General features: G+C 48.4%; 2 protein-coding genes across 2 annotated transcripts; both read left to right on the plus strand.

Annotated features, from left to right (window-relative positions):
* Nucleotides 1-7,112: 7,112 nt before the first annotated feature.
* On the plus strand, nucleotides 7,113-15,138 carry p2rx3a (purinergic receptor P2X, ligand-gated ion channel, 3a; the record flags this gene model as incomplete). The annotated part of the gene is made up of 12 exons (XM_084451006.1): nucleotides 7,113-7,234; nucleotides 7,909-8,044; nucleotides 8,211-8,282; nucleotides 11,327-11,396; nucleotides 11,949-12,045; nucleotides 12,197-12,274; nucleotides 12,499-12,640; nucleotides 13,403-13,539; nucleotides 14,039-14,132; nucleotides 14,390-14,455; nucleotides 14,601-14,678; nucleotides 15,001-15,138. 12 exons carry the CDS (start codon nucleotides 7,113-7,115, stop codon nucleotides 15,136-15,138), a joined length of 1,230 nt encoding a protein of 409 aa, XP_084307132.1.
* Nucleotides 15,139-24,559: 9,421 nt separating this feature from the next.
* rad9a (RAD9 checkpoint clamp component A) lies at nucleotides 24,560-27,283 on the plus strand (the record flags this gene model as incomplete). The annotated part of the gene is made up of 6 exons (XM_084450727.1): nucleotides 24,560-24,595; nucleotides 25,671-25,782; nucleotides 25,965-26,035; nucleotides 26,147-26,220; nucleotides 26,554-26,602; nucleotides 27,173-27,283. Coding segments are annotated over exons 2-6 (339 nt in total), but the record flags the coding sequence as incomplete, so codon positions are not given.
* Between the last annotated feature and the right edge of the window lie 216 nt (nucleotides 27,284-27,499).

A 27,499-nucleotide genomic window follows, 5' to 3' on the forward strand; every position in this document is an offset into this window, starting at 1 on the left:
TTTTTTTTCCTATCCTTCACATATTGTGTGTGTGTGTTTGTCTGTGTGTGTGTCTGTGTGTGTGGTGTGTGTGTCTGTGTGTCAGGAGACCGATGAAGAGAGGAAGCTGTGTCCACACCCCCCAGCTCAGAGGCGGAGTCAGACTGAGGAGAGAGGGCGGAGTCTCTCTACACGTGCTGATGTCATCACCATAGGGGCATACACACACACACACACACACACACACACACAGGCGTTACATGGACCAACCAACAACTAATACCCCCCTCTGTATGTCCCACACACACACACACACACACACACAGGCGTTACATGGACCAACCAACAACTAATACCCCCCTCTGTATGTCCCACACACACTCGCAGATGGACCCCTGCCTCGACTGACAAACGGACATTCTTGGTTTTTGTTTGTCTTCTCTATGACGTCTTTTGTTCTCACTTGGAGAAGGAAGCCCTTCAGTGACTCTTGGAACACAAACCCTCACATTCACAGAGGGTTCAGAACTTATTTTCCAGTATGCTACTTGCTATATTTCCCATAATCCCACGTGGAGTGACAGTCCTGCATCGTCCTCTGGAGTTTTGAGGCCCTTTTAGTAAAAAAAAAAAACAACAGAACTACAATCATGGAGGCAGCCTGGTCAGCTAGGGGCGTGACTGGTCAGCTAGGGGCGTGGCATTTACATGGGGCTTACTGGTCAGCTAGGGGCGTGACCTTTACATGGGCCTTGTATGATTTCTTATCAGCAACATTATTACAACTATGTCAACATACACGGTACCTTACGAGTTTGGAGTATGTGAAGAAAATTGGGTTGAAGGAATATTGTGGTGATGTGGTGAAAAGTACAATTTCCCAGTCTGGCACTTCCAGGCCTTGAGACTGAGGAAGGGTTTGACTCCAGCTCACTGAGGAAGGGTGTGACTCCAGCTCACTGAGGAAGGGTGACTCCAGCTCTCTGAGGAAGAGTGTGACTCCAGCTCACTGAGGAAGGGTGTGACTCCAGCTCACTGAGGAAGGGTTTGACTCCAGCTCACTGAGGAAGGGTTTGACTCCAGCTCTCTGAGGAAGAGTGTGACTCCAGCTCACTGAGGAAGGGTGTGACTCCAGCTCCCTGAGGAAGGGTGTGACTCCAGCTCACTGAGGAAGGGTGTGACTCCAGCTCACTGAGGAAGGGTGTGACTCCAGCTCACTGAGGAAGGGTGTGACTCCAGCTCTCTGAGGAAGAGTGTGACTCCAGCTCACTGTTGCACCTGGTGGGAATATCTGGCCATAGTTTAATAGAATGAAGGGAAGTAAAAGGGTCGCCATCTTGGACGAGTAGTATGTTTTTTTTCCCCCGTGTAGAGAAATTTCAGAACTGCAATTTAGTACATTTTTATTTTGTTATTATTGCCATGTCTTGTCTTAGTTCTAAATGAATAAATCTTTTGTAATGAAATGTAACAGAATGGGTTTCTTTACCCCCCTTATTTTCGCTCAATTTGGTAGCCAATCACACCCGACCTGCTCCCCCTGCAGCCTATCATTTGAGTTCACACAACGGAACGGTTCACAACATATCAAAGAAAAGTCGTCTGTATCAAAGAAAAACAAAACATATCCTGTAGGCTACAGAGGCTGCAGTGAAGAGCTATGGAGTTAGATTTGTGTCTTTATTACATGCGAGAAAATAAATGATATGAGAAAAAAAAGTTTGAGAGAAAAAAAATATTTGAGAAAATGTTTTCTCACTGATGGCAAAAAATAATATTTGAGACAAAAAAGTTTTGTTAGAAAGTATTTTGTCATTAAAAATAATTTGAAATTTAAAAAATGATTTCCGAGAAGAAAAAAAACAAACTTTTTTTTACTCAAATATAATTTTTTGCTATCAGTGTGAAAACATTTTCTCCAAAAAATTGTTTCTCTCAAAACATTTTTCTTCTCTCTCAAAACCCAAGTCTTTGCTCTGGTGTCAGGATTTTGCTTTCGCAAGAAAATAATGTCATGGGCGGGGCCACGTTCCTATTGGCCAGTCTTAATCTGATTGACAGCTGGGTGAGGATCGTCTTGGGAGTCGAATTCAACTGAATCATTCATCCACCATAGCTTCATACACCCAGCTGGAAATCCAACTGTTGCCTTACTGGTATCAAAGATTCATATGGATTGAACTGGATGTCACAGATTTTTTTACTGCTGAATATGGGCCAAACAGAAATGTTGTTCATTGGCCCAGACCAACTTTCAAAGAGTATTAGTCCTCGGATATTTAGCAGAAATATAACACCATCTGCTAGAAATCTTGGCGTTGTGTTTGATAAAAATCTGGACTTTGACCATCACATTAAGAAATTGGTTCACTTAGAAATATTGCCAAAATCAGTTCAGCATTGCCTAAGAACATCATAGAACAAATCATCCATGCTTTTCTCTCTTCCCGCCTGGATTATTGTAACTCCATATTGTCTTGTTTAAGTGAGTCTGCGATCGCTCCACTCTGACTGGTTCTGAACGCGACAGCCTCCTCCTGACCAGAGCTTATTACCCCCGTTCAGGCCCACTTAGCAGCTTCCTGTACACTTCACCATTCAGATCCTCCTGATAACATTCAAAGCCTTTCATGGCATGAAGGCACTTCTTATATTACAGATCTTGTGACCAGCGGATCTTAAATGTTTGACGTGTGTAGCGGATGTTCTAGCGGTCTGTGGGAGCAGCACACGGCTCTTTGCCTGTTGGGGAGGAAACACCAGGTCTGGGGAGGCAGTACCAGGTCTGGGGAGGCAACACCAGGTCTGGGGAGGAACACCAGGTCTGGGGAGGCAGCACCAGGTCTGGGGAGGCAGCACCAGGTCTGGAGAGGCAGCACCAGGTCTGGGGAGGCAGCACCAGGTCTGGGGAGACAGAACCAGGTCTGGGGAGGCAGCACCAGGTCTGGGGAGGCAGCACCAGGTCTGGGGAGGAAACACCAGGTCTGGGGAGGCAGCACCAGGTCTGGGGAGGCAGCACCAGGTCTGGGGAGGCAACGCCAGGTCTGGGGAGGCAGCACCAGGTCTGGGGAGGCAGCACCAGGTCTGGGGAGACAGACAAGCTGAACCGGCTGGTGAGGAGGGCCGGCTCTGATGTGAGGTACAACTGAACAGCCTGGAGTCTGTGGTGGAGAGGAGGATGAGTCCTGGACAACCCCTCTCATCCCCTCTATGGCGAGCTGTGGCAGGTGGGGATCACCTTCAGCCACAGGCTCCTCCCACCCACAGGCTCCTCCCACCCAGGTGCAAAACAGAACGCTTCAAGTGTTCCTTTGTGCCAGCGGCCATCAGACTCTATAACAGCGCCTGAGTCTTCCTGAGTGCTGTGGAGGTGTGCATGTATGTATGTGTGTATGTATGTATGTATTTTTATTTAACCTTTATTTAACCAGATAAAAAGCATTGAGATAAAATCTCTTTTACAATACTTACCTGGCCAAGAAGGCAGCAAAGTTTCACATTGAAAGACACAAGGACATATAAAACACAGAGAACAACACAACTAAATAAACAAAAGCATAAGCAAAATAAACATATTATGCAAAAGGCGTAGAGCACGTGGGAACAATAAGAAATTAAAATATATTACTACATGAGCAGCTGGTGGTAAGGACTTCTGATCATTTCAGTTTAAAGCTGGCTAAAGGAATAAGTGCCATCAGTTTGAGGCTTGACTGAAGGTCATTCCAAGACCAAGGACCAGAATAAAAAAGGTTCCTTTTTCCAGCCTCAGTCCGCACAGCAGGTACCTGGAACCGTATCCAGGCACTGGATCTGAGGTTGTGAGAGTCACAAACTGGTACAAAACTGGAACATATGTACCGAGGGAGCTTGCCTAAAATGACCTTATACAATAATATAAACCAGTGCTGCATCCTGCGCATAGTAAGTGAGGGCCACCCAGTTAGGCTGTACAGTGTGCAATGATGAGTCCTATAAGGTGCGTTTGATATATATCTCAGTGCAGCATGGTAGAGTGGGTCAAGTTTGGCCAAAACAGTGGGACAGGCAAATCTATAGTATGTATGTATGTATGTATATGTATGTATGTATGTGTGTATGTATGCATGTATGCGTGTATGCGTGTATGTATGTATGAGTATTACTATACATATCTATACAGTCTGGATATACATGATGTATGTGCATATTCTATATTGTACACATGTTGTATGTATAGATGTATATATTCCTTGTTCTTTTTATGCTTATTCGCTAATATGTATATCTGTATTCTACATTTCCAGCCTTTTGCTGTATCTATTTATCTCATCTGTCTGTCTCATATTACAGAGCGTCTGACCAACAGCTCTTACAGGCGAGGTTTCTTCTAGACTATAAGCTCGTGTTTCAGAACTATGTTGCTTTGCATTCCTATTGTTTTGTTTGTTTCCTTGTGGGATGAGCATTGAGTGGATGTTGAGTCCATTTAACCAGGCAGTAGTTGTGGTGGTCCGGGCGACAGAGAGCTGGTCTGGGGGGGGGAGAGCTGGGCTGGGGGGAGCTGAGGGCAGGATGGAGAGAGTGGTTTGTAAAAGGGGTGCTGCTTCAGGGGAGCGGAGATTGGTTTTTAAAAGCCAGGGTTTCCAGGATGGTATAGTGTGTGGTTCTGGCGCAGAGGGATCCCTCTAGCCAAGGAGGATCCTCCACACTCTTCATCATCATCATCGTCATTCCAGCTTCAACTTATCAGAGACTCAGAAAATGTCTGTCTCTCTCCTCCACTGTTATCATCCATGGAGAAGTGTTCTAAGTCCTCAGCGTTTCCCCGATCGGTGTAATTGAATCCCTAATGTATATTCTCTGTTATATTGCTAATGTAGAGGCAGTCTGTGTATGAACATTTACTGTACGATCATTTCCTGTATGACCATTTGTTCGGTGGTTTTCCTTTCACAAAAATCACATTAGCGAGAGACTTGTATCCCTCCTCCATTTATCTCTCCTTCTCTCTCTCTCTCTCTCTCTCTCTCTCTCTCTCATCGCCCTGCCTTTTCTGGATTGCCTTCTTTGCTAATGTTCTCCACGTGTTAGCAAGGGGTTGCTCCCAAAGAACCCATTATGAAAGACATGCAGAAGAACAGATGCTCTTCAGTCCTGTCCCTGATCAAGACCTGGACTGAGCACTTGGACTTGGTCCCTGGGCTCCATGAAGGAAGCTTGTCCTCTGCTCCTGGCTGCCCCTGGAGGAAGACAGCTGGGATGGGACAAATGCAAGGAACAATTTCCACTGGCGACGGCTGAAAAGTTGCATGTGTTTGCTGTGTGCCGTGTTTGTGTGTGTGTGTCCTGTGTGTGTGTGTGTGTGTGTCTGTGTGTGTGTGTGTGTGTGTGTGTGCCGTGTGTGTGTGTCGGGCCGAATGAAGATCCCACACCTTGGGTCCTGTCATTACATTTAACCAAGTTACTCCACTTCCCTTCACTTTAATCATATGCTCTCTCTCTCTCTCTTTCTCTCTCTCTCTCTCTCTCTCTCTCTCTCTCTCTCTCTGTCTCTCTCTCTCTCTCAATCTCACTCATTATCTCTTTTAATCTCTCATCCTCTCTCCCTAAATCTCTCATTCTCTGTCTCTTTCTTTCATTCTCTTTCTCTTTCACCCACCATTTCTCCTCACACACATCATAATAATTGGTCAATATTTCTGGAGTTGAGTCTGTCTGCGTGTGTGTGTGCGTGTAGCTGATGTCATATATCATGTACACTCCCAGCTCATAATTGTGTTATTGATGTGTTTTGTGTGCCCTTTGTTGTATTGTGTTACACTAATTGTCCACAGACATAATGGACCCACTTTGTGAAATGAAGAGACATCTTCCAATACTGTCTCTAGACGCCACACAAACACACACACAAACCACAACACACACACATGCACACACTCACACACACATGTTCCAGGCTAGGGTGTCGTAGTCATTGCATTAGCACGTTGTGTGTGATAATGATCCTGATGGTGATTGCTACGGCTGGTTGGGAAGCTGCCCTGACGTCTATGGTTACATGGTCAGATTGTTTTGAGTGCCATCGTTTGTATTGATCAGACAAATGCTTCATTCGTCTGGCCAGCCTCCAAAAAAAGAGTTTCACATATCTGCTCCTCGCGGTCCAACATGAACTTTATTGCAAATTATTGAGACAAACTACAAGAAGATATGGTTAGTATGTGTGTGTGTGTGTGTCTGCTTGCACACTCATGGTTAGTATGTGTGTGTGTGTGTGTCTGCTTGCACACTCATGGTTAGTATGTGTGTGTGTGTGTGTGTGTGTCTGCGCGCACACTCATGGTAGGTACAGTATGTGTGTGTGTGTGTGTCTGCGCGCACACTCATGGTTAGTATGTGTGTGTCTGTGTGTGTGTCTGCTTGCACACTCATGGTTAGTGTGTGTCTGTGTGTGTGTCTGCTTGCACACTCATGGTTAGTATGTGTGTGTGTGTGTGTGTCTGCGCGCACACTCATGGTTAGTATGTGTGTGTGTGTCTGCTTGCACACTCATGGTTAGTATGTGTGTGTGTGTGTGTGTGTGTGTGTCTGCGCGCACACTCATGGTTAGTATGTGTGTGTGTGTGTGTGTGTCTGCGCGCACACTCATGGTTAGTATGTGTGTGTGTGTGTGTCTGCGCGCACACTCATGGTTAGTATGTGTGTGTGTGTGTGTGTGTGTGTGTGTGTGTCTGCACACACTCATGTTCAGGGCTGTAATGATTTGGAGAGGTGGGCGAGGGGGAGTTGTGGTGACTAGAGAGAGGATTTGAAGGGGAGGATTTCCCTTTGATCGGAAGCGAGAAAGGGGAGGGTCCAATATACCCGTTATCCAATGAAAGTAGAGAGAGAAAGATAGGGACAGTGACCGACCAAGGATAGTAAATGATTTTAGAGTTGGATGGACATGCAGTAGGAGGGGCGACCAACAGAGCGAGAGAGAGAGAGACCTAGAGACACAAGCTGAATTTAGAGACACACTCACACACACTTACATACAGTGTTTGATTGGAAAGTTTTAAACCTTGACACACTTGTTAGGCAAATCCAATTCTACGCACGCACGCACACACACACACACACACGCCTTCATGTGCCGGGTAGCCGTGGCGATGTGGGGCTGCGTGACGGACTTCTTCACCTATGAGACCACCAAGTCCGTGGTGGTGAAGAGCTGGTCTGTCGGAGTCATCAACCGCCTGGTTCAGCTGCTCATCATCACCTACTTCGTTGGGTCAGTACACTGTGTGTGTGTGTGTGTGTGTGTGTGTTCTTAGCTCATACTATGTATTCTGTATCTCATGTAGACAGGGGCATGTGTATCATGTTTATAGAGCAGGTATTTAATCATCTCACATGGCTTTGATGGATTGCTGTTTGATCAAATTGCCCATGACGAATTTGCTGAATTGCAGTGGCCCTACTGTATATACTGTACAGGTAGGGCAGTTAGGAATGTATACATACAAGGTGCAGTTGAAATGGAAACATCTGTGCCGTGTTCTATAAATGTAACTCCTAAGTGTTGTGTAAATGTAACTCCTAAGTGTTGTGTAAATGTAACTCCTAAGTGTTGTGTAAATGTAACTCCTAAGTGTTGTGTAAATGTAACTCCTAAGTGTTGTGTAAATGTAACTCCTAAGTGTTGTGTAAATGTAACTCCTAAGTATTCTGTAAATGTAACTCCTAAGTGTTGTGTAAATGTAACTCCTAAGTGTTGAGGGACGGAGAGTCACACACATCCCAGACAGACCGTGTCAGTGTTGGGGAGTGTTAAGTTCTCGTATGGCCCTGGCGTTCGTAGCCCTCTCTGCTGAGCAGTTTGAGACGACTGCTAAGTTATCTGTCAGTTATTAGTTGCTGACCTCAGGCCTGTCCGTCTCCTCCCCCCCTAACCCTTCCCTGCAGCTGGGTGTTCATCCATGAGAAGGCCTACCAGGTGACCGACACAGGCATCGAGTCCTCCGTCATGACCAAGGTGAAGGGCTTCGGTTTCCTTAACAACCGCGTGATGGACGTGGCGGACTACGTGGTGCCGCCGCAGGTAGAGGTCACACCCCGACTCCCAGCTGCTAGTGATGACGATGGTAGTACTGATGCTGACCAGGACAAAGATAGGGGTTGAGTGTGCCGTTTAAGCAGCAGCCATAGGTCTATGCGTCAGTCGGCGCGTGTTAACGGCGTCCGCCGTGACTCTGTGTGTCTGTCAGGGAGCGGCTGTCTTCTGCATCATCACCAAACTGATCGTCACTGAGGACCAGGTCCAGGGGAGCTGCCCGGAGGTGAGTCTGATACACCTGCCTTCTCCAGACTCACAGATATGGCCCACGCCAAAAGTACTATTAGTTGTTTTGGCGCTGTACTCCTTCATTTTGGATTTAGAATGTAAGTTATAAATGATACAACGGCTGTGGAGTTGAACTGTGGACTGTCAGCTTTCATTTGAGGGTATTTTAATCCAAGAAGTGACCGTTTGACAAATTGCGTGGTCTAGCTAGATATAGGTTGTATTATTTGATGTGAGGTTTTATTTGGTTTTATCTGTCTTATTGTCACTGTTTAGACTATCCTCTCCACTTTGTAGAGGAATCTAGTCTACCTCGGAAACTATGGAAATATCCTTAAGTGTCTTTGTGGTCGACCTGTGGTTACTGGACAACTGACCAGTGCACCTAGTCTCCTAAGAGTCTAATATGCACATAGGGGTCACCTGGTCCGACACTACACCCTATTAGCTTCTTTACCACACAAATGGTAAATGGACTGCACTTATATAGCGCTTTTCCACCTTAGCGGCACTCAAAGCGCTTTACAATGGCCTCTCATTCACCCATTCACACACACATTCACACAGCAATGGCGGTAGCTGCCATGCAAGGTGCTAACCTGCTCATTGGGAGCAATTTGGGGTTAGGTGTCTTGCTCAAGGACACTTCGACATGTGGACAGTCGGAGCTGGGATTCGAACCACTGACCCTTCGATCATTGAACGACCCGCTCTACCAACTGAGCTACAGCCGCCCCACAATATCAGCTGTGTTTAGACCTCAGCTACCCTTTTGGAACAAACGATTCAGGGGAAAGGCTGGCGTTAACTAAATCAGTTAACCGGTCCACTCTACCTGCCTTGTGCAGATATATGAGGTTCTCTGGTTATATAGATTCATCCTCACATCATTGAATAGCTGGTTAGTACTCACCTGGGAATCTGGTTCCTCAACCTGAGAACACACAACGTTTTCTAACATTACTAATCAAGATACTTCTGTACAGGAATCCAAACCCGGGAGTAAGAGACTATATCAAGTGCACTGTTACCTCGCTCTGTCTGATTTCTTACCAGGAATTACAGGAATTACTGTATGCTTTGCCCGTCATAGACTTCTCTAGCCACTGCGTTTGTAGTAATAGTAGTTGTAAAACTTAATTTGCCAACAGGGCATTCGGTTTGTCAGCAGTAAAAAACACAACACACAATATCACAGTACCCAACAGACACACATTCAAAAACTAAACTATAACACATTTTACCAAGCAAGTTTGGGTAGACAAGCTGGTTTGACCTTTCACCTTTCTTACCTTTTGGAATTCAGCAGTGAAATCGTTGAGGTCGTGAAGGAGTGTTTGTATCTGTTGGTCTGCGGGAACCTGAAGGCTAATCTGAAACTCTAGGTGCTGTCAGACAGGATGGAGTCTGCTTTCCTTAACAACGGTGTTGAATCAGACAGACTCTTCTGTTCAGTACCAGTGATGAGGCTGCACACCTGGTTGCCTTGGTTACCGTAATGCCCTTTTCTGCTTCAAATTAAGAGACGCATACAAACAGATACGAGAAAATAAAATGACCCATTAAAGACAGTTACAGTATCCCCATGGAGACCATCTGCACTTCTAAAGAGGATTGTTATTTAGAAAAGAACAAAACAAACTCCATTTTACCGCTGCCTTAGATATTATTTTAAGTCCTTTAAGCCCTCCGATCCCTGGCGACCTTTTGGCAGAAAGAGGAAAGATTCCTGTTGTGCCTCCTGACACCAAATGAACCCTCAGTAACGATACAGATGCTGTTACTGTAAGTCCTAACCTACTTGTATAGATGCTAACCTATACATCCTCACCTACTTGTATAGATGCTAACCTATACATCCTAACCTATACATCCTCACCTACTTGTATAGATGCTAACCTATACATCCTAACCTATACATCCTCACCTACTTGTATAGATGCTAACCTATACATCCTAACCTATACATCCTAACCTATACATCCTAACCTACTTGTATAGATCCTAACCTATACATCCTCACCTACTTGTATAGACCCTAACCTATACATCCTAACCTATACATCCTAACCTATACATCCTAACCTACTTGTATATATCCTAACCTATACATCCTAACCTATACATCCTAACCTATACATCCTAACCTATACATCCTAACCTACTTGTATAGATCCTAACCTATACATCCTCACCTACTTGTATAGATGCTAACCTACAGTATACATCCTCACCTACTTGTATAGATGCTAACCTATACATCCTAACCTACTTGTATAGATGCTAACCTATACATCCTCACCTATACATCCTAACCTACTTGTATAGATGCTAACATATACATCCTAACCTATACATCCTCACCTATACATCCTAACCTACTTGTATAGATGCTAACCTACAGTATACATCCTCACCTACTTGTATAGATGCTAACCTACAGTATACATCCTAACCTACAGTATACATCCTAACCTATACATCCTAACCTATACATCCTAACCTATATATCCTAACCTATACATCCTAACCTATACATCCTAACCTATATATCCTAACCTATACATCCTAACCTATACATCCTCACCTACTTGTATAGATGCTAACCTATACATCCTCACCTACTTGTATAGATGCTAACCTATATATCCTAACCTACTTGTATAGATGCTAACCTACAGTATACATCCTCACCTACTTGTATAGATGCTAACCTATACATCCTAACCTACTTGTATAGACCCTAACCTATACATCCTCACCTACTTGTATAGATGCTAACCTATACATCCTAACCTACTTGTATAGATGCTAACCTATACATCCTAACCTACTTGTATAGACCCTAACCTATACATCCTCACCTACTTGTATAGATCCTAACCTATACATCCTAACCTACAGTATACATCCTCACCTACTTGTATAGATGCTAACCTATACATCCTCACCTACTTGTATAGACCCTAACCTATACATCCTCACCTATGCATCCTGACGTCTGTATTCATGACTGTGTGTTTGTGGTGTTTCCACCAGACTAATACGAGGTATCAGTGTGTCACGGACGCAGACTGCAGACAACATTTTGGGGCGATCCTGGGAAACGGTGAGTCCTACCTGCCCCTCTCTAAATATGTCCTACCTGCCCCTCTCTAAATGTGTCCTACCTGCCCCTCTCTAAATGTGTCCTACCTGCCCCTCTCTAAATGTGTCCTACCTGCCCCTCTCTAAATGTGTCCTACCTGCCCCTCATAAATGTGTCCTACCTGCCCCTCTCTAAATGTGTCCTACCTGCCCCTCTCGAAATGTGTCCTACCTGCCCCTCATAAATGTGTCCTACCTGCCCCTCTCGAAATGTGTCCTACCTGCCCCTCTCGAAATGTGTCCTACCTGCCCCTCTCTAAATGTGTCCTACCTGCCCCTCTCCAAATGTGTCCTACCTGCCCCTCTCCAAATGTGTCCTACCTGCCCCTCTCTAAATGTGTTCTGCCACAGCGCGTCTTCGCTATCGCTCATTTGTTTCCCTCTCTTTCTCTGTTCCTCTCCCATTTCTCTCCCCTCCTCCCTCCCTCCCTCCCTCCCTCCCTCCCTCCCTCCCTCCCTCCCTCCCTCCCTCCCTCCCTCCCTCCCTCCTCCCTCCCTCCTCCCTCCTGCTCAGGGGTGATCACCGGTGTGTGTTTGAACTCCTCTGGCGGAGCGACGGGGAGTTGTGAGATTGAGGGCTGGTGTCCTGCAGAGGTCGACACGGTCAAAAGGTCATCCCGTCCACACACACACGCAAACACACACACACACACACACACACACACACACACACACACAAACACACAAACACGCAGGCACGCACACACACACACACACACACAGAAATACTTAAATCACTTAAACCCCCACTCTCTTTCTCAGGACGCCAATGATCGACGTAAATAACTTCACCATCTTCATCAAGAACAGCATCCGCTTCCCTCTCTTTGATGTCACCAGGTGACTACCCATGATGCACCACCTTGCCGCCCAGTATCACACACTCTCATAGCAACAGTAGCCAAACGCAAAGGATCCAGCAATGATTTCTTAAGACAGCGCTGTTGAGCTGGAAAACGTTGATCTCTCTTACTCTCTCTTAATCTCCTATCCCCCCTGCATCTCTACCCGTCTCTCTTTCTCTCTCTTCCTCCCTCCCTCCTTCCCTCCTTCCTCTCCTGCAGGGGGAACTTCCTGTCCAATCTGAGCACTAACTACATCCGGCGCTGTACCTACGATCCCGACACCAACCCCTTCTGTCCCATCTTCAGTGTGAAGGACGTGCTACGCTTCACCGGGCAGAACATCTCCGCCATCGCCAACGCTGTGAGGGGCGCTCTCCTCCTCTCCTCCTCTCCTCCTCTCCTCCTCTCCTCCTCTCCTCCGCCTCTCTGTCCGTCCTCCTCGGCACTCTCTCTTCTCCTCCCCCCCCTCCGTTCCCCCTTTCTTTGGTCTGTTTTCTTTCCCGTAGCCTTCTCCTCTTCCCCTTGCTCGCCAACCAATCATTCTGTTTCTACTTTTCCAATTATCTCTTAATGTTTCTCTCTCTCCCTCTCTCCCTGTCTCTCTCTATGTCTCTCTCCCTCTCTCTCTTTTTCCCTCTCTCCCTGTCTCTCTCTCTCTCTCTCTCTCTCTCTCTCTCCCTGTCTCTCTCCCTGTCTCTCTCTCTCTCTCTCTCTCTCCCTGTCTCTCTCTCTCTCTCTCTCCCTGTCTCTCTCTCTCTCTCTCTCTCCCTGTCTCTCTCTTTGTCTCTCTCTCTCTATCTCTCCCTCTCTCTCTGTCTCTCTCTCTCTCTCTCTCTCCCTGTCTCTCTCTCTCTCTCTCTCTCCCTGTCTCTCTCTCTCTCTCTCTCTCTCTCCCTGTCTCTCTCTCTCTCTCTCTCTCTCTCTCTCCCTGTCTCTCTCCCTGTCTCTCTCTCTCTCTCTCTCTCCCTGTCTCTCTTTCTCTCTCTCTCTCTCTCTCTCTCCCTCTCTTTGTCTCTCTCTCTCTCTCTCTCTCTCTCTCTCTGTCTCTCTCTCTGTCTCTCTCTCTCTCTCTCTCTCTCTGTCTCTCTCTCTCTCTCTCTCTCTCTCTCTCTCTCTCTGTCAGGGTGGAGAGATAGGGATCAACATAGCCTGGAGGTGTAACCTGGACCTGAACATAGAGAAATGTTTGCCCGCCTACTCCTTCACGCGATTGGACAAGCCTTTTGAGAAGAACGCCGTTTCCAAGGGATACAACTTCAGGTGCCGTCCTCCCTAATGATGCAGGCGTCACGTCGTCTGGCGCCGGTCCGGCGTCTCCCTCCCTCCCTCCCTCCCTCCTCTCCTCCCTCCTCCCTCCTCCCTCCAGCCTCTCCTCCCTCCCTCCTCCCTCCCTCCCTCCAGCCTCTCCTCCCTCCTCCCTCCCTCCTCCCTCCCTCCAGCCTCTCCTCCCTCCCTCCTCCCTCCTCCCTCCCTCCTCCCTCCTCCCTCCTCCCTCCTCCCTCCCTCCAGCCTCTCCTCCCTCCCTCCTCCCTCCCTCCTCCCTCCCCTCCTCGTCCTCCTCCCTCCTCCCTCCCTCCCTCCTCTCCTCCCTCCCTCCAGCCTCTCCTCCCTCCTCCTCCCTCCTCCCTCCTCCTCCCTCCCTCCTCCCTCCCTCCTCTCCTCCCTCCCTCCAGCCTCTCCTCCCTCCTCCCTCCTCCCTCCTCCCTCCTCTCCTCGTCCTCCTCCCTCATGGTCACTCTGTCCACCTTCAATTCCCCAGATTTGCCAAATATTACAAGACGGACAACGGGACGGAGTTCCGCACTCTCCACAAGGCCTACGCCATCCGCTTCGACATCCTGGTCACTGGCAATGTGTGTGTGTGTGTGTGCGTGTGTGTGTGTGCGTGTGTGTGTGTGTGTGTGTGTGTGTGTAAGAGAGAGAGAGACAGTGATGGATGTGAATGGATGTGAATAGTGTGTGAATGGATGTGAATAGTGTGTGTGTGTGTGTGTGTGTGTGTGTGTGTGTGTGTGTGTGTGTGTGTGTGTGTGTGTGTGTGTGTGTGTGTGTTACTAGTGCTTCCAGTAGGTTCCTACAATAAGGCAGGTCTCTGTCTCCATAATTCCAGGCGGGGAAGTTCAGTACAGTCCCCACGCTGATCAACGTAGTGGCCGCCTTCACCTCAGTGGGACTCGTGAGTCACCTGCTCCGTACTGTATTGTGTGTGTGTGTCTCTGTGTGTGTGTGTGTGTGTGTGTTTGTGTGTGTGTGTGTGTGTCATATATTTGAGTGTGCAGTGCCAATTAAAATGCGCGGGGATTTGTTGTGATTGGCCATAGGGTACGGTCCTCTGTGATGTCATCCTTCTGAACTTCATGAAGGGGGCTGAACAGTATAAGGCCAAGAAGTTTGAGGAGGTACGTTTGTGTGTGTGTGTGTGTGTTTGTGTGTGTGTTTGTGTGTGTTTGTGTGTGTGTTTGTGTGTGTGTTTGTGTGTGTGTTTGTGTGTGTGTGTGTTTGTGTGTGTGTGTTTGTGTGTGTGTTTGTGTGTGTGTTTGTGTCGGACGGAGAACGGATGAGTCTCAAACCCGTGTCTCTATGCTTTCTCTCTACTTCGTCCTCCCCGTCCTCTCCTCCTCTCCTCCTCCTTTCCTCTCCTCCTCTCCTCCCCCTTTCCTCTCCTCCTCTCCCCCTCCTCTCCTCCTCTCCTCCTCTCCCCGTCCTCTCCTCCTCTCCCAGGTGACAGAGGAGCAGATTGAGCAGAGTGTGCTGAGTGTGGGATGCAACTCGCAGGAGGACCCTAGCAGCCAGCTGTCAATCAAACAGGAGAAGAGCTTCGAGGACTTGGGAGCTCGCTACATTGATATGCCTGTCTGACTGACAGGCGCTTTCAGCCAATCGATGGAAGGATAGGAGCCTCCTCTCCGCCCCTCTACTCTCGAGTGTCCACTTCCTCTCTTGGACTTTAAAAGGAGAGGCGAAGGACCCTTGCACTTATCATACGGGAAAAAAACCAACAACCAAATATTAGCAAACAATGTTTATACCCATTGCATTGATATATAGCTCCCCATTATCCTTCCACCACATACAGTAGCTCCTATACACACAGTCCAAGCTTTCACCTGACCATGCAGTGTGTGAATGTGTTCTGTAGACTGATATAGTGTTGAGTGAGTAGTGTTGAGTAGTGTTGTGTTTGAGGAGTAGAGGCGAGGGAGGCAGCATGGCTTCAGGTCAGTATTGCTGTTTTAATGCCAAACGACTGATATCCTGGATCTTGTATGTATGTAGTGTGTACACTTGTGCATGCACGCGCGCACACACACACACACACACACACACACACACACACACACACACACACACACACACTCTTCGCCCCTCCTCCCCTTACTACTGACACTCACGGGACTGACAGCTAAAGAGCTTCCTAATGGCATTAAAACACCACTCATAATGACTGAGAGAGAGAGAGAGAGAGGGAGAGAGTGAGAGAGAGAGAGAGAGAGAGAGAGAGAGAGAGAGAGAGAGAGAGTGTTGAGTGTGTGTTGTGGTTTTAAATAGCCCAGTCTTAGTGAATGTCTGGCACAGAGGGACATGCTAATGGACTCTGAACATTTAAAAACATAAGGATCACATAACATGGTCTCACTTCTCTTGTCATGAATACCAGTTGAGCGGAGCAATATCTTCTCAATATTTCTCCCTCATCTCATTCCTGAGTCGCGCACGTCAACATGATCAGTCGACAGAGCTGGACACCAAACATCCAAAACAAAAACTTACAAGAGATATTATCTCTCCCTGATACAGTATCTGTCTTCTACATTTCCACTACTGAGATGCCTACTGTATATGCATTATGCATGCGCACACACACACGCGCACACACACACACACAAACACACACACTCTCTCATCTTACTTTCTCACGTGGGGCTCATCAATGCACTTGAACATACATTAAGCTTGAGAGCTTCTTGCTGTGACAGTGAGAGCAGACTGGCAGTCATACTAACTGTATCCTGATGGATGTGAATGCTGTTCTATCATCTGTACAGATATAATAAACGGATGTCCCCATGATGGACTGGTGGATGGGTTGATGGGTTGTTCAGAGTAATGAAGTAATTACCCCAGAGGCATCTGTACTACTGACTGCCGGAAGCAAACCTGATGAACAGGATTCATCTGTTGTTAAAATGCATACCTGGTACAGTGTGCGTTGTTACCTGGTGGCGTGTGTTTGTTTGGTGGTTGGTTTATTTATTTGTTAGCAGGACTATGCAAAAACGACCAGACTGATTTACATGAAACTTGGAGTGTAGCATGGGTCAGGTTAGAATTTGATTAGGATCATCAGTTTGATTTGCATAAACGTTTGTGCAAACACATGCAAAAATGCACGCAAATAAACATGCACACCTGAGCATCATGCACAACCACACACGCACGCGCGCACACACACACACGCACACACACACACGCAAACACACGGTCGTCAAGCTCATGGGTTGAGCTGTAGCAGATACGATTGGAACCCGTCTGTCGTAATGAAGTCATTTTTAAGACTCAATGTAGACATTTGACTTTCAAACACTTTAATATCACAACACCCAAGGTTGTCATCAAGACATCATTTTCACCATCAGTTCAGCTCGCAGTTCAGACGGAGACAACGTTGACACATTCAAACAAAGAGATACCAGTCAGAGAGAGAGAGAGAGAGAGAGTCAGTGTCTCGGGTTCCTGCTGGTCTTCCTCCTCTTCAGAGCTAGGATCCAGGCTGGGAGAGAGTGGCGCGGTGCTGCTGACACAACCTCCTCTTCCTCCCGCATCCCAGCGTCTTCCTCCTCTGCCAACGACTCCTCCTCCGTCCCAGAATCCTCCTCTTCCTCCTCCGGGACAGAGACGCTGGGCGCTATGGTAACCACCTCCTCGGAGAACCTCACACGACGCGTGTCCGACATTCGTCTCTGAGAGAGAGAGAGAGAGAGAGAGAGGGAGAGAGAGAGAGAGAGAGAGAGAGAGGGAGAGAGAGAGAGAGAGAGAGGGAGAGGGAGAGAGAGGGTAGGGAGAGAGAGAGAGGGAGAGAGAGAGAGAGAGAGAGAGAGAGAGAGAGAGACAGTAGGGGAGTGTGGAGAAAATCAGTGGACACCTGGCCTGGTTAAAGTTTGTTTAATCGTATCTGATTGGACCAGTGCCGGAGCTGACCACAAGGTGGCAGTGTGATGAGGAGCGTTGGAGAGTCACAGCATCTGCCCTTATGCAGACTCACTACAGGACGCCTGGGTTGCTGCTTCACACACATGAGGAGAATCTTAACAGATCTCAAACAAGCACAGTGTGTTAAAAACGTCTCATCACACACTTCAGGATATTATCGTTCCTGAGGGAGCAGTGAACCACTGGTCTCGCCGTCTCACTTGTACAGTAGTGATCTAAATACATCCATGTCTAAATATCAAACATGTTGGATTTTATCAGGGCTGTCCCGATGGGTCTGCAAGCCGATCAGGAGGTATAAGATTGGACCCCACACATTACAAGGAGGCATCACAAGGAAATAATAGAGCAAAGTTTTACCTCTAGGGACTAATAAGCTATGGAACTCTATGAAGGTGATAACGAATATGAACACAAAGAAGAAGCACGTCGTCACTATTGATGATCTACAAAAAGCTCATGAGTTGAATGATTTTTTATCTTAGGTTTGAAACGAAGGACTTTTCTTTGGAATGTAATAATGTGCTTGAGACTATTTCTGCCTCAGGATGGTAGTTGACCCACTCAAGGTTCAGTCTCGTTTCAGGGGTACATGCACAAAGAAGTCTTCAGGTCCAGATGGCATCTCTGCTTTTCTTTTAAACCCCTGTGCAGAAGAGCTAACCAGAGCATGGTGCCTCCAGCTCTCATACTCTCCCTGCCCTCTGGAAAAAAGTCCATCATTGTTCCAGTTCCAAAGAAACCTTGTCCGACTAAAAATAATGACTATAGACCTGTGGCCCTGACTTCGACTGTTATGAAATGCTTTGAAAGATACATGGTGTGTGCACTAAAAGCAGAGGTCAAATCAGAACTAGGCCCATTTCAGTTTGCCTACAGGCAAGGGCGGAGCACGGATGATGCCATTAACAGCATCACCCATTCTGCCATCAAGCACCTGGAAGACTCCAAGTCCTGCACGCCTACTGTTTGTTGATTTCAGCTCTGCTTTCAATACGATGCTGACTCATTTGATGATCACAACACTGAAACAGATGAGTGTCAACCCTTTTATAACCAAATGGTATTCTTCATTTTTAACCAATCGAACCCAGTGTATTAGAGTTAACAGTACAGTTTCGGGAGCCAGATCAATGAGCACAGGGGCCCCACAGGGCTGTGTTAGCTCACCAGTCCTCTTTACATTATACACAAACGACTGCAGAAACACCCGCCCTGGTAACTTTTAAATTCTCAGAGGACACTGCTATCCTTGGCCTACTGCATAAGGACACAAGTCCTACAGCCTACCTTGACGAGATAGAGAGGTTTGGGCAGTGGTGTGACGCCAACTACCTCATGCTCAATATAAAGACCCAGGAGACGATCCTGGACCCCAGGGCAGTGAGGGACCACAGCCCAGTGATCAAACACGGGGAAGCCATCTCTGAGGTCTGCTCATATAAATACATGGGTGTTCATCTAGACAATACATTCAGCTGGAACACCCATGTGGAAAGCTTATGTTCTCGTTTACAGCAGAGATGATACTTTCTGCGCAGACTCAGGGTGCATGGGGTGGACCAGAAGATCCTGTTCCTATTTGACCAGGCTGTATTAGAGAGCATTGTTAGGTATGGGATGTCTGCATGGTACGGCAACCTTAGTGTGAAGCTGAAATCCAAGCTTGCTCGCCTGGTCCAGACTGCCATGAAAGTCATGGGGAGGGAGGAACATCAGTCTCTCCAGTCCTTGTATGAGCAGTCTGTTTCCAGGCAGACTCAGGGTATATTGTCTGACCCGTCCCATGCTCTACATACCCAATTCCAGCTTTTGCCCTCGGGCAGACGGTACAAGGCTCCCAGCTGGAAACTGAATCGTTTTAAATACTAATTTGTGCCGACCGCAGTTAGAATGTTGAATGGGGTCAAATGAAGGAATGAAGTTGTGCAATAGTCAAAGGTGTTTTCTTCTCTTGTTTTCACTGGGGCAAGTGCAATGTGGGTTGTGTGCAATAGTCTATGTATGTGCAATGTGTTGTGTTGTGTTGTGTGTTGTGTATGTGCAATGTGTTGTGTTGTGTATGTGCAATGTGTTGTGAGTAATATGTCTAATGTGTTGTGTATGTGCAATGTGTTGTGGACAACGTGTTGTGTGTAGTATATATATGTGAGACGTGTTGTGTGTTAATAAAGCTTTGATTGATTGATTGTCCTCCTCTGTTTCTATGTATAGAGTTGATTTGTGCAGCAAACGAGTCCAAGACAAATTCCCCTGAGGGGACAATAAAGTATATTCTATTCTATTCTATTCTATTCTACTAGATCATCTGGGCTGAACATCGGTACCGACCAACGTTCCACACCAGATTTCACCTCAGATTGTCGGGAGGGGTGAATCGGGGATAAATCAGCCCCAAAATCCCCTAGTGTGAGACCGCCCTTACCTTTTTGGTCACCGTTTCCATGGAGACGGAGGACTCGGAGTCGCGGGACACCGAGTGTTTCAGCACGCCGCGGTAGGCCGGTGCAGGGGGGCGGGGCATCGAGGAGGAGGAGGGGGAGGAGGAGGGACTAGGAGCGCCCGGGGGACAGAGAGGCGTCGCAAGTCTATCGTCCTCCTCCGTCCCTCCCTCGAGGGGGTCCCAGGCTTGGCCGACCGCCGTCTTCGTCCCTCCCTCGTCCCCCTCCCAGGCTTGGCCGACCGCCATCTTCGTCCGCCTGCATCTGTTCTCGTCCTCCGTCCCCGTCTCTCTCTGCTCCCCCCGTCCTCTCCTGTCCTGGGCCTGGTGCGCTCTCTTCCGGTGCAGATGGACTCTGCTCTTCAGGGACGCGTTGTCCAGGAACGCCTCCTGCTGTGACACAAGGACATCACATCTCAACACCCGTCACACTGGGAAACATAACATTTACAAAGTCTAGTATTAAGCCACCTCTGATGATCGGTACGAAAGGGTTTGCTACTCATGCACTTTGCTTTCAGCTCTAGATGATGCTCTTGGTCACTTGTTTAGAAAGCAGATCACTTGTGAGTTCTGGTGAGTAATAGTACACTGACTACCTACATTAAATGCAATTATTGTATGTCGCTTTGGATAAATGTGTCTGCTAAATGGCTATAAACGGTTTGTTAGGCATTGAGGTGATGTCATTTTGGGGGGACTGTTGAGCATTCTGTGGCGTTTGAGGGGTTTTATTTTACCTGGATGAAGGAGAAGTCTGGCTGAGGAGCAGGATTGGCCCTTGCCTCGTCGTGCCTGGGTTGTGATTGGACATCACTGTGTTCCATTGGTTCTGATTGGATCGCCTCGCCTTCGGCATTGTGTTCATGGACGAGACTCGATTCTGATACATCCATGCTCACAGGTACAGGGACGTCAGTGGACCGCTGCGTTGTGTCTCGCTCAGAAACCCGGCCAGAAACTCTGAAGTCCCACTGAGGGTTTGTAGTCCCTGATTCGCTCTGCATGTTCATGGTCAATGCCGATTGGTCAATCCGCTGGCTCTGAGGCCCCTGGTTGGCACGTGGCCGATTAGGGTCGGCCTCATCCGGTCTTTGATTGGCTGAGCCGTCCGTTTGGGCGGGGTTGACGAAGCTGGCCCACTCCTGACCTGTGAGGATCTCGTCCAGCAAGCTGAATGAGCCCAGGCTGAAGTCCAGGTCGGTGGAGGATCTGGTATGAAGCATGAAACATTTATAGACACACCATTCACCAAACAATTCACTTCTGTCGTTGTCCCCAATGGTGGGAACTAAGAAGTGATTGTGTGTGTGTGTGTGTGTGTGTGTGTGTGTGTGTGTGTGTGTGTGTGTGTGTGTGTGTGTGTGTGTGTGGGGGGGGGGGTTAGTGACAGTAACTGTCAGTAAGGGCGTGCCTGACCCATTAAAGAGGAGTGAGCAGCTCAGTATCACTGTGACTAACGTCTCTGCTATGACAACCTCTCTACACACACATACCACACATAGCTGACTCAAACATTAAATACCAATCAGGATACGGTACACAGCACCTGGAGTTGTCCCAGTTGACAGGAACCCAAGGTTTTTCCTGGTCGCGTGCAGTCAGAGAAGACGCAGTGTCCCAGTGATAAAGACTGGTGTTCAGGTCAGATTAAAACACATTAGTGTGTACAGTAGCAACCGACACACACTAGACTGAACGTCTGCTTGTCAGTTTACCTGCAGTGACCCACTGTGAAGCCTTCTTCTGATTGGCTAGGCAGGGCCTCACCCTGGACCTCTCCGATAGGTGCCCGAGGCGTCCTATCGCCATTGGACATTTTCGCGACATCACCCTCTGCGACGGACGCCCGGTTTTCACCGGAGAGCTCCTAAATCGAAACGGTTTGAAGCAATCTTCAAATGTGTATGTAGAATTTGTTGCATATCACTGTAAAATAATGCATTTGCTGAGCTCGTACAACCCAACATGTCGGTTCATAGTGTGGATTGAGATGAACACTTGATCAAAGTTGACACACTTGTACTTACGTTAACATCCGTCTCCCTTCTCTTTCCACCGGCTTCTGTTCCTCTCTTGAAACCACCGTGCTTCTCCCTCCACCTCTCCTTGATCCTCCGAGTCCATCTCTTCGCCGAGCTCTCCGACACTCTCTTTTTCTTTCTGCTCGCTAGTGAGGTGCTTCCTCCTGCACCCTGATTGGATACGAACACCCCCACGCCACCGCTCTGTGCCGAATCCCCCGAACCCGTGTCCCTCAGACTCTCTGCTGGGCTCCCTGTGTCCAGACCGGGGTAGCTGGGTCTCAAGGACCACACGTAGACCCGGGGCGTGAAGCCAGACTCTGCGTGGACCGGAGAGGGACCGGCGTGGTTCTGATTCTGTCCAGGGGTTCTGGAGTTCCCTGTGGCCTCGGTGGCCTCGGTGACCGCGGCGCGGCCGACCTGACTGGCGGGCGAGGAGATCAAGCGTGCCAGTCCCGGGGACGAGGGGCTACCTATGACAGGAGTGACGTCATCATAACGAATAGGTGACGATGACCCCAGACAAACCTGCTTGTAATGGTGACTTGGAACACCAGTGTCTGTCGATTCTGCCTCCCGACCCCGATTCTGGCCCCTCCCCTCTCTCCCTGACCGCCCCCCTGTATGAGAGGGCTGTTCGTCAGACCCGCCGCCCTTGAGGGAGATCTTCAGCTTCCTCCTCTTCAGGTGAGGAACGTTCTCTCCCGTCTTCCTACAGGATATGACATCACCGCCTATGTCCGTCAGGGGCAGGTCCCCGTTAGTGCCGCTGGGAAAACATTGTCCGCTCAGCGCTCCTGTTGGGGTAGCCACCGGCCGCGGTAGCCGTCCCGAACCGTCCATCTCCCCCACACGACTGTCGGCGTTCTCCGTAGGAGAGGGGGGGGTGGGCGGGACACCCAGGGATACGCAGGGGGGCAGCGGCGGCGCCGCCGGTTCCCCAGGCCAGTCAGACGCGGCCCCGTGGGCCGTCGCGTCTTCGGGAACGCTTGCCCCGAAATCGCCGTCCCACACCGGAATCCCAAACTCCTCCCGGGAGTCCCATCTCCTCATCTCACGCCCCCCTATGGCCCCGGGCCCTTTGATGTAGCGGACGCCGTCGGCCCCGGGTCCCCTCCCGCCGGTGCCCCGCCCCGGGTCTTGTGCGGCGGAGGCGGGGCCCGGATGGCGCGGTCGTCCCTGGGCGTCGGGGCCCGGTTGGAGCCTCAGTCTCTGGAGCATGGACTGGAGCAGGGCCTGGGTGTCGGTGGGAGAGCGTGGCTTAGACATTCAGATTCTGCACTCTCACATTAGATCCCACCGGGCCACTGACCCCAGACCAGCCCACAGAGAGAGAGAGAGAGAGAGAGAGAGAGAGAGACCAGCCCACAGAGAGAGAGAGAGAGAGAGAGAGAGAGAGAGAGAGAGAGAGAGAGAGACCAGCCCACAGAGAGAGAGAGAGGGGGCTCTTCCCCAGAGAGAGAGGGGTTGATGCTGAGCGAACTGAAAAGGTTGCATGTGGAATATTCCGCAAGCGTGTGTGTGTGTGTGTGTGTGTGTGTGTCCTCAGTCTCAATTCAGTGTTTGGTCCTGCTGGAAAGTCTCCTTTTAGGAAGCACGTCCAGGTCGAGGTCTTCCTTCAACCACGTCCAGCTCGCTGTCTTCCTTCACATTCCCGTCTTTGTCCATTTCCAGGTTTCATAAGCTTGCTCCGCAAAGTGTCCACGCGTGGGTCAACTTTCTTCAGCCCCAAATCATTTGTTATTGTCTCTTAACATTCCTTCAACTCTCCCTCCACAGTTTGCTCCTTGAAACCCTCTGTGTGTTCTTGAAACCCTCTGTGTGTTCTTGAACAAGTTTCGATGTCTCGGCCTCCATGGGTCGTCTGAGCAGTGACAGAAACAGCAGGGCTAAAAACAGCTCAGGCTGCGTCCGTCTCTCCAAACACTCCCTCTCTCTCGAACCTTGTATCTCTCTCCATGGAGCTGACATGTGTCCCTGTGTGTTCTTAGTGGTGTGGCGGTTCTCTCTCTCCTCTCCAGGAATGATCCCCAGTCACCAGTGGGAGGAAGAAGGCAGTGTGGCAGACGTCACACAGACCTCCCAGACACACCCAGACCAACGAGAAAGACCTGTGAGGCTGGATAACTGTGCCGGCCATATCATAATAAGCAATAGGGACTCTCACTCTCTCACTCCCCTGTTTCTCTCTCTCTCTCTCTCACACACACACACTCTCTCTCTCCCTTTCTGTGACATGCACACACCCTTTTTCTCTTCACATTGTGGTCACAGGGCCTTTTGGTTTGCCCAACTTGCTATTTATGTCTGAGCCTGAAGAGTAGGCCTAGGAATGAAATTACCACTACACGTCTCATCAGAAAATGGTTAGCCTATATCTCATAGAAGTGAAATGTTGCAGCTTTAACCTGCCAAAATGAGTTCAATATGTGAAATGTCCTCAAAGAAACCATGATACGTAAAAGCATGTGTGGACTTAAGATGAACATTTTTGATTATCAACCCATTTGTGGAGAAATGAGAATTGTGAAATGTCCATGTAAATGCCGCGTTCTCTCTCTGCGCAGGCGCACTGTCACCAAGAACACGCCCATTCGGTCGTCTGATTGGTCAGTAAAGACGCGGCTTTGAAGTAAACATTGTGAGTAGCTACCGTGGCTATGCTAACTAGCTAACTTTTTACACTGCTTTGGTGTTTGAGATTTAGCGGAAACATTACAAAAATAAAACATGAAATGCAAATATATTCCCGCATGCATGTATTTAGCTGAGGAAGAATGGTCTGAATCACCCTGCTGCTGGTTGACCCGGCTTGTTAGCAGCTAGCATGCTAACGCTAGTGGCAGCTTAGGGTGCGTTCGTTTAGAACTGGGAGGTGCAAATTGCGATTTGCTACTAGGAATGATTAAATAAAACACCACATGAACTCACACTTCCTCGTCGTGAATTCGGATATGTTTCTCAGCCCCCAGTTGCTCGAATGCACTAGATATAACTAGATAACTGTGATATAATGGTATATAGATATAACTAGGTAACTGTGATATAATGGTATATAGATATAACTAGGTAACTGTGATATAATGGTATATAGATATAACAAGGTAACTGTGATATAATGGTATATAGATATAACTAGGTAACTGTGATATAATGGTATATAGATATAACTAGGTAACTGTGATATAATGGTATATAGATATAACTAGGTAACTGTGATATAATGGTATATAGATATAACAAGGTAACTGTGATATAATGGTATATAGATATAACAAGGTAACTGTGATATAATGGTATATAGATATAACTAGGTAACTGTGATATAATGGTATATAGATATAACAAGGTAACTGTGATATAATGGTATATAGATATAACTAGGTAACTGTGATATAATGGTATATAGATATAACTAGGTAACTGATATAATGGTATATAGATATAACTAGGTAACTGTGATATAATGGTATATAGATATAACTAGGTAACTGTGATATAATGGTATATAGATATAACTAGGTAACTGTGATATAATGGTATATAGCTTGAATGCACACAGGTCGGAGGCAGGTATTTTGCCACTTGCGACTTGCCACCTCCGACCACAAACGAATGCACCATAACTACTAGAGTAGGAAAGTCGCCAGAAAGATGCAGAAGAAGTTTGAGAATAAACCCCCCTATCTCTCTGATACACGTTTTCTATCTTTCAGACGTTGCAGCTAACGTTAATGTGACACCTGCATGGTGAAATCAAACATCCCACATCCAGCTGTGTGTTCCCTCCAGAGATGGACTGCGTGGTGACCGGGGGGAATGTGAAAGGTATCTGATCAGATAATCAGACCATATCGCCCCACCTTGCTGCATAGCTTGTCATTGTTAGTAGGGTGCTTTCATGTGTATCCAACATGTTTATTTGGAGTGTACTGTGTGTGTGTGTGTGTGTGTGTGTGTGTGTGTGTGTGTGTGTGTGTGTGTGTGTGTGTGTGTTTATTTGTTTACAGTCCTGGCCAAGGCCATCCATTCTCTTTCCAGGATAGGTGATGAGCTATACCTGGAGCCCCAGGAGGATGGGGTGAGTTGTCACACACACGTCAGTCACAGACACACACGTCACAGACACACAAGTCACGGACACCCACACGTACGCTACTGTAGGACTGATTAACACCTGTCTGTCTTCTAGCTGGCCCTGCGGTCTGTAAACTCCTCACGCTCTGCGTACGCCTGCTTCCTCTTTGCACCGCTCTTCTTCAGCAGGTAAGTTTGTGTGTGTGTGTGAGAATGATCATGTCTTACCCTGTGTCTCTGTGATGTGAGGTAAACGTGTGTGTGTGTGTGTGTGTGTGTGAGAGTGATCATGTCTAACCCTGTGTCTCTGTGAGGTAAACGTGTGTGTGTGTGTGTGTGTGAGAATGATCATGTCTAACCCTGTGTCTCTGTGAGGTAAACGTGTGTGTGTGTGCGCGCGCACGCGTTACTGAGAGTCTAGCCCTGTGTGAGGTAGGGTGTTTGTGAGAGTGATCATGTTAACCATTTGTGAGTGTGTGAGACTGAGAGACAGATATGATGACATCTCCCATTCTTTCACAGATACACCATCCCCATGGGACATGCCTTCCGCTGCAAGATGGCTATCAAGGTACTGAGAGGCCCATGTACCCACAGTGCACACAACAACGTCTGCTTCTAACACACTCTCCCCCCCTGGAGGGCCTCGGACCTGCTTCTAACACACTCTCCCCCCTGGAGGGCCTCTGCTTCTAACACACTCTCCCCCCTGGAGGGCCTCGGACCTGCTTCTAACACACTCTCCCCCCCTGGAGGGCCTCGTACCTGCTTCTAACACACTCTCCCCCCCTGGAGGGCCTCGTACCTGCTTCTCACACACTCTCCCCCCTGGAGGACCTCTGCTTCTAACACACTCCCCCCCCTGGAGGGCCTCTGCTTCTAACACACTCTCCCCCCTGGAGGGCCTCTGCTTCTAACACACTCTCCCCCCTGGAGGGCCTCGTACCTGCTTCTAACACACTCTCCCCCCCTGGAGGGCCTCGTACCTGCTTCTAACACACTCTCCCCCCCTGGAGGGCCTCGTACCTGCTTCTAACACACTCTCCCCCCTGGAGGGCCTTGTACCTGCTTCTAACACACTCTCCCCCCTGGAGGGCCTCGTACCTGCTTCTAACACACTCTCCCCCCCTCTCTCCGTCAGTGTGTGCAGGCTGTGTTCAAGTCGCTCTCCTCTCTGGAGAAGACTGTGGAGAAATGCCACATCCAGCTGGATGGAGAGAAGAGCCGCCTCACCTTCACCCTGCACTGCAAACATGGTAGTACACCCCCCCCCTCCCCCACACACCCCTCCAAACATGGTAGTACACCCCCCCTCCCCCACACACACCTCCAAACATGGTAGTACCCCCCCCCCTCCCCCACACACACCTCCAAACATGGTAGTACACCCCCCCCCTCCCCCACAACACACCTCCAAACATGGTAGTACACCCCCCCCCTCCCCCACACACACACCTCCAAACATGGT

The sequence above is a fragment of the Borostomias antarcticus genome, assembly GCF_949987555.1.
Source record: "Borostomias antarcticus genome assembly, chromosome: 16".
Lineage (NCBI taxonomy): Eukaryota > Metazoa > Chordata > Actinopteri > Stomiiformes > Stomiidae > Borostomias > Borostomias antarcticus.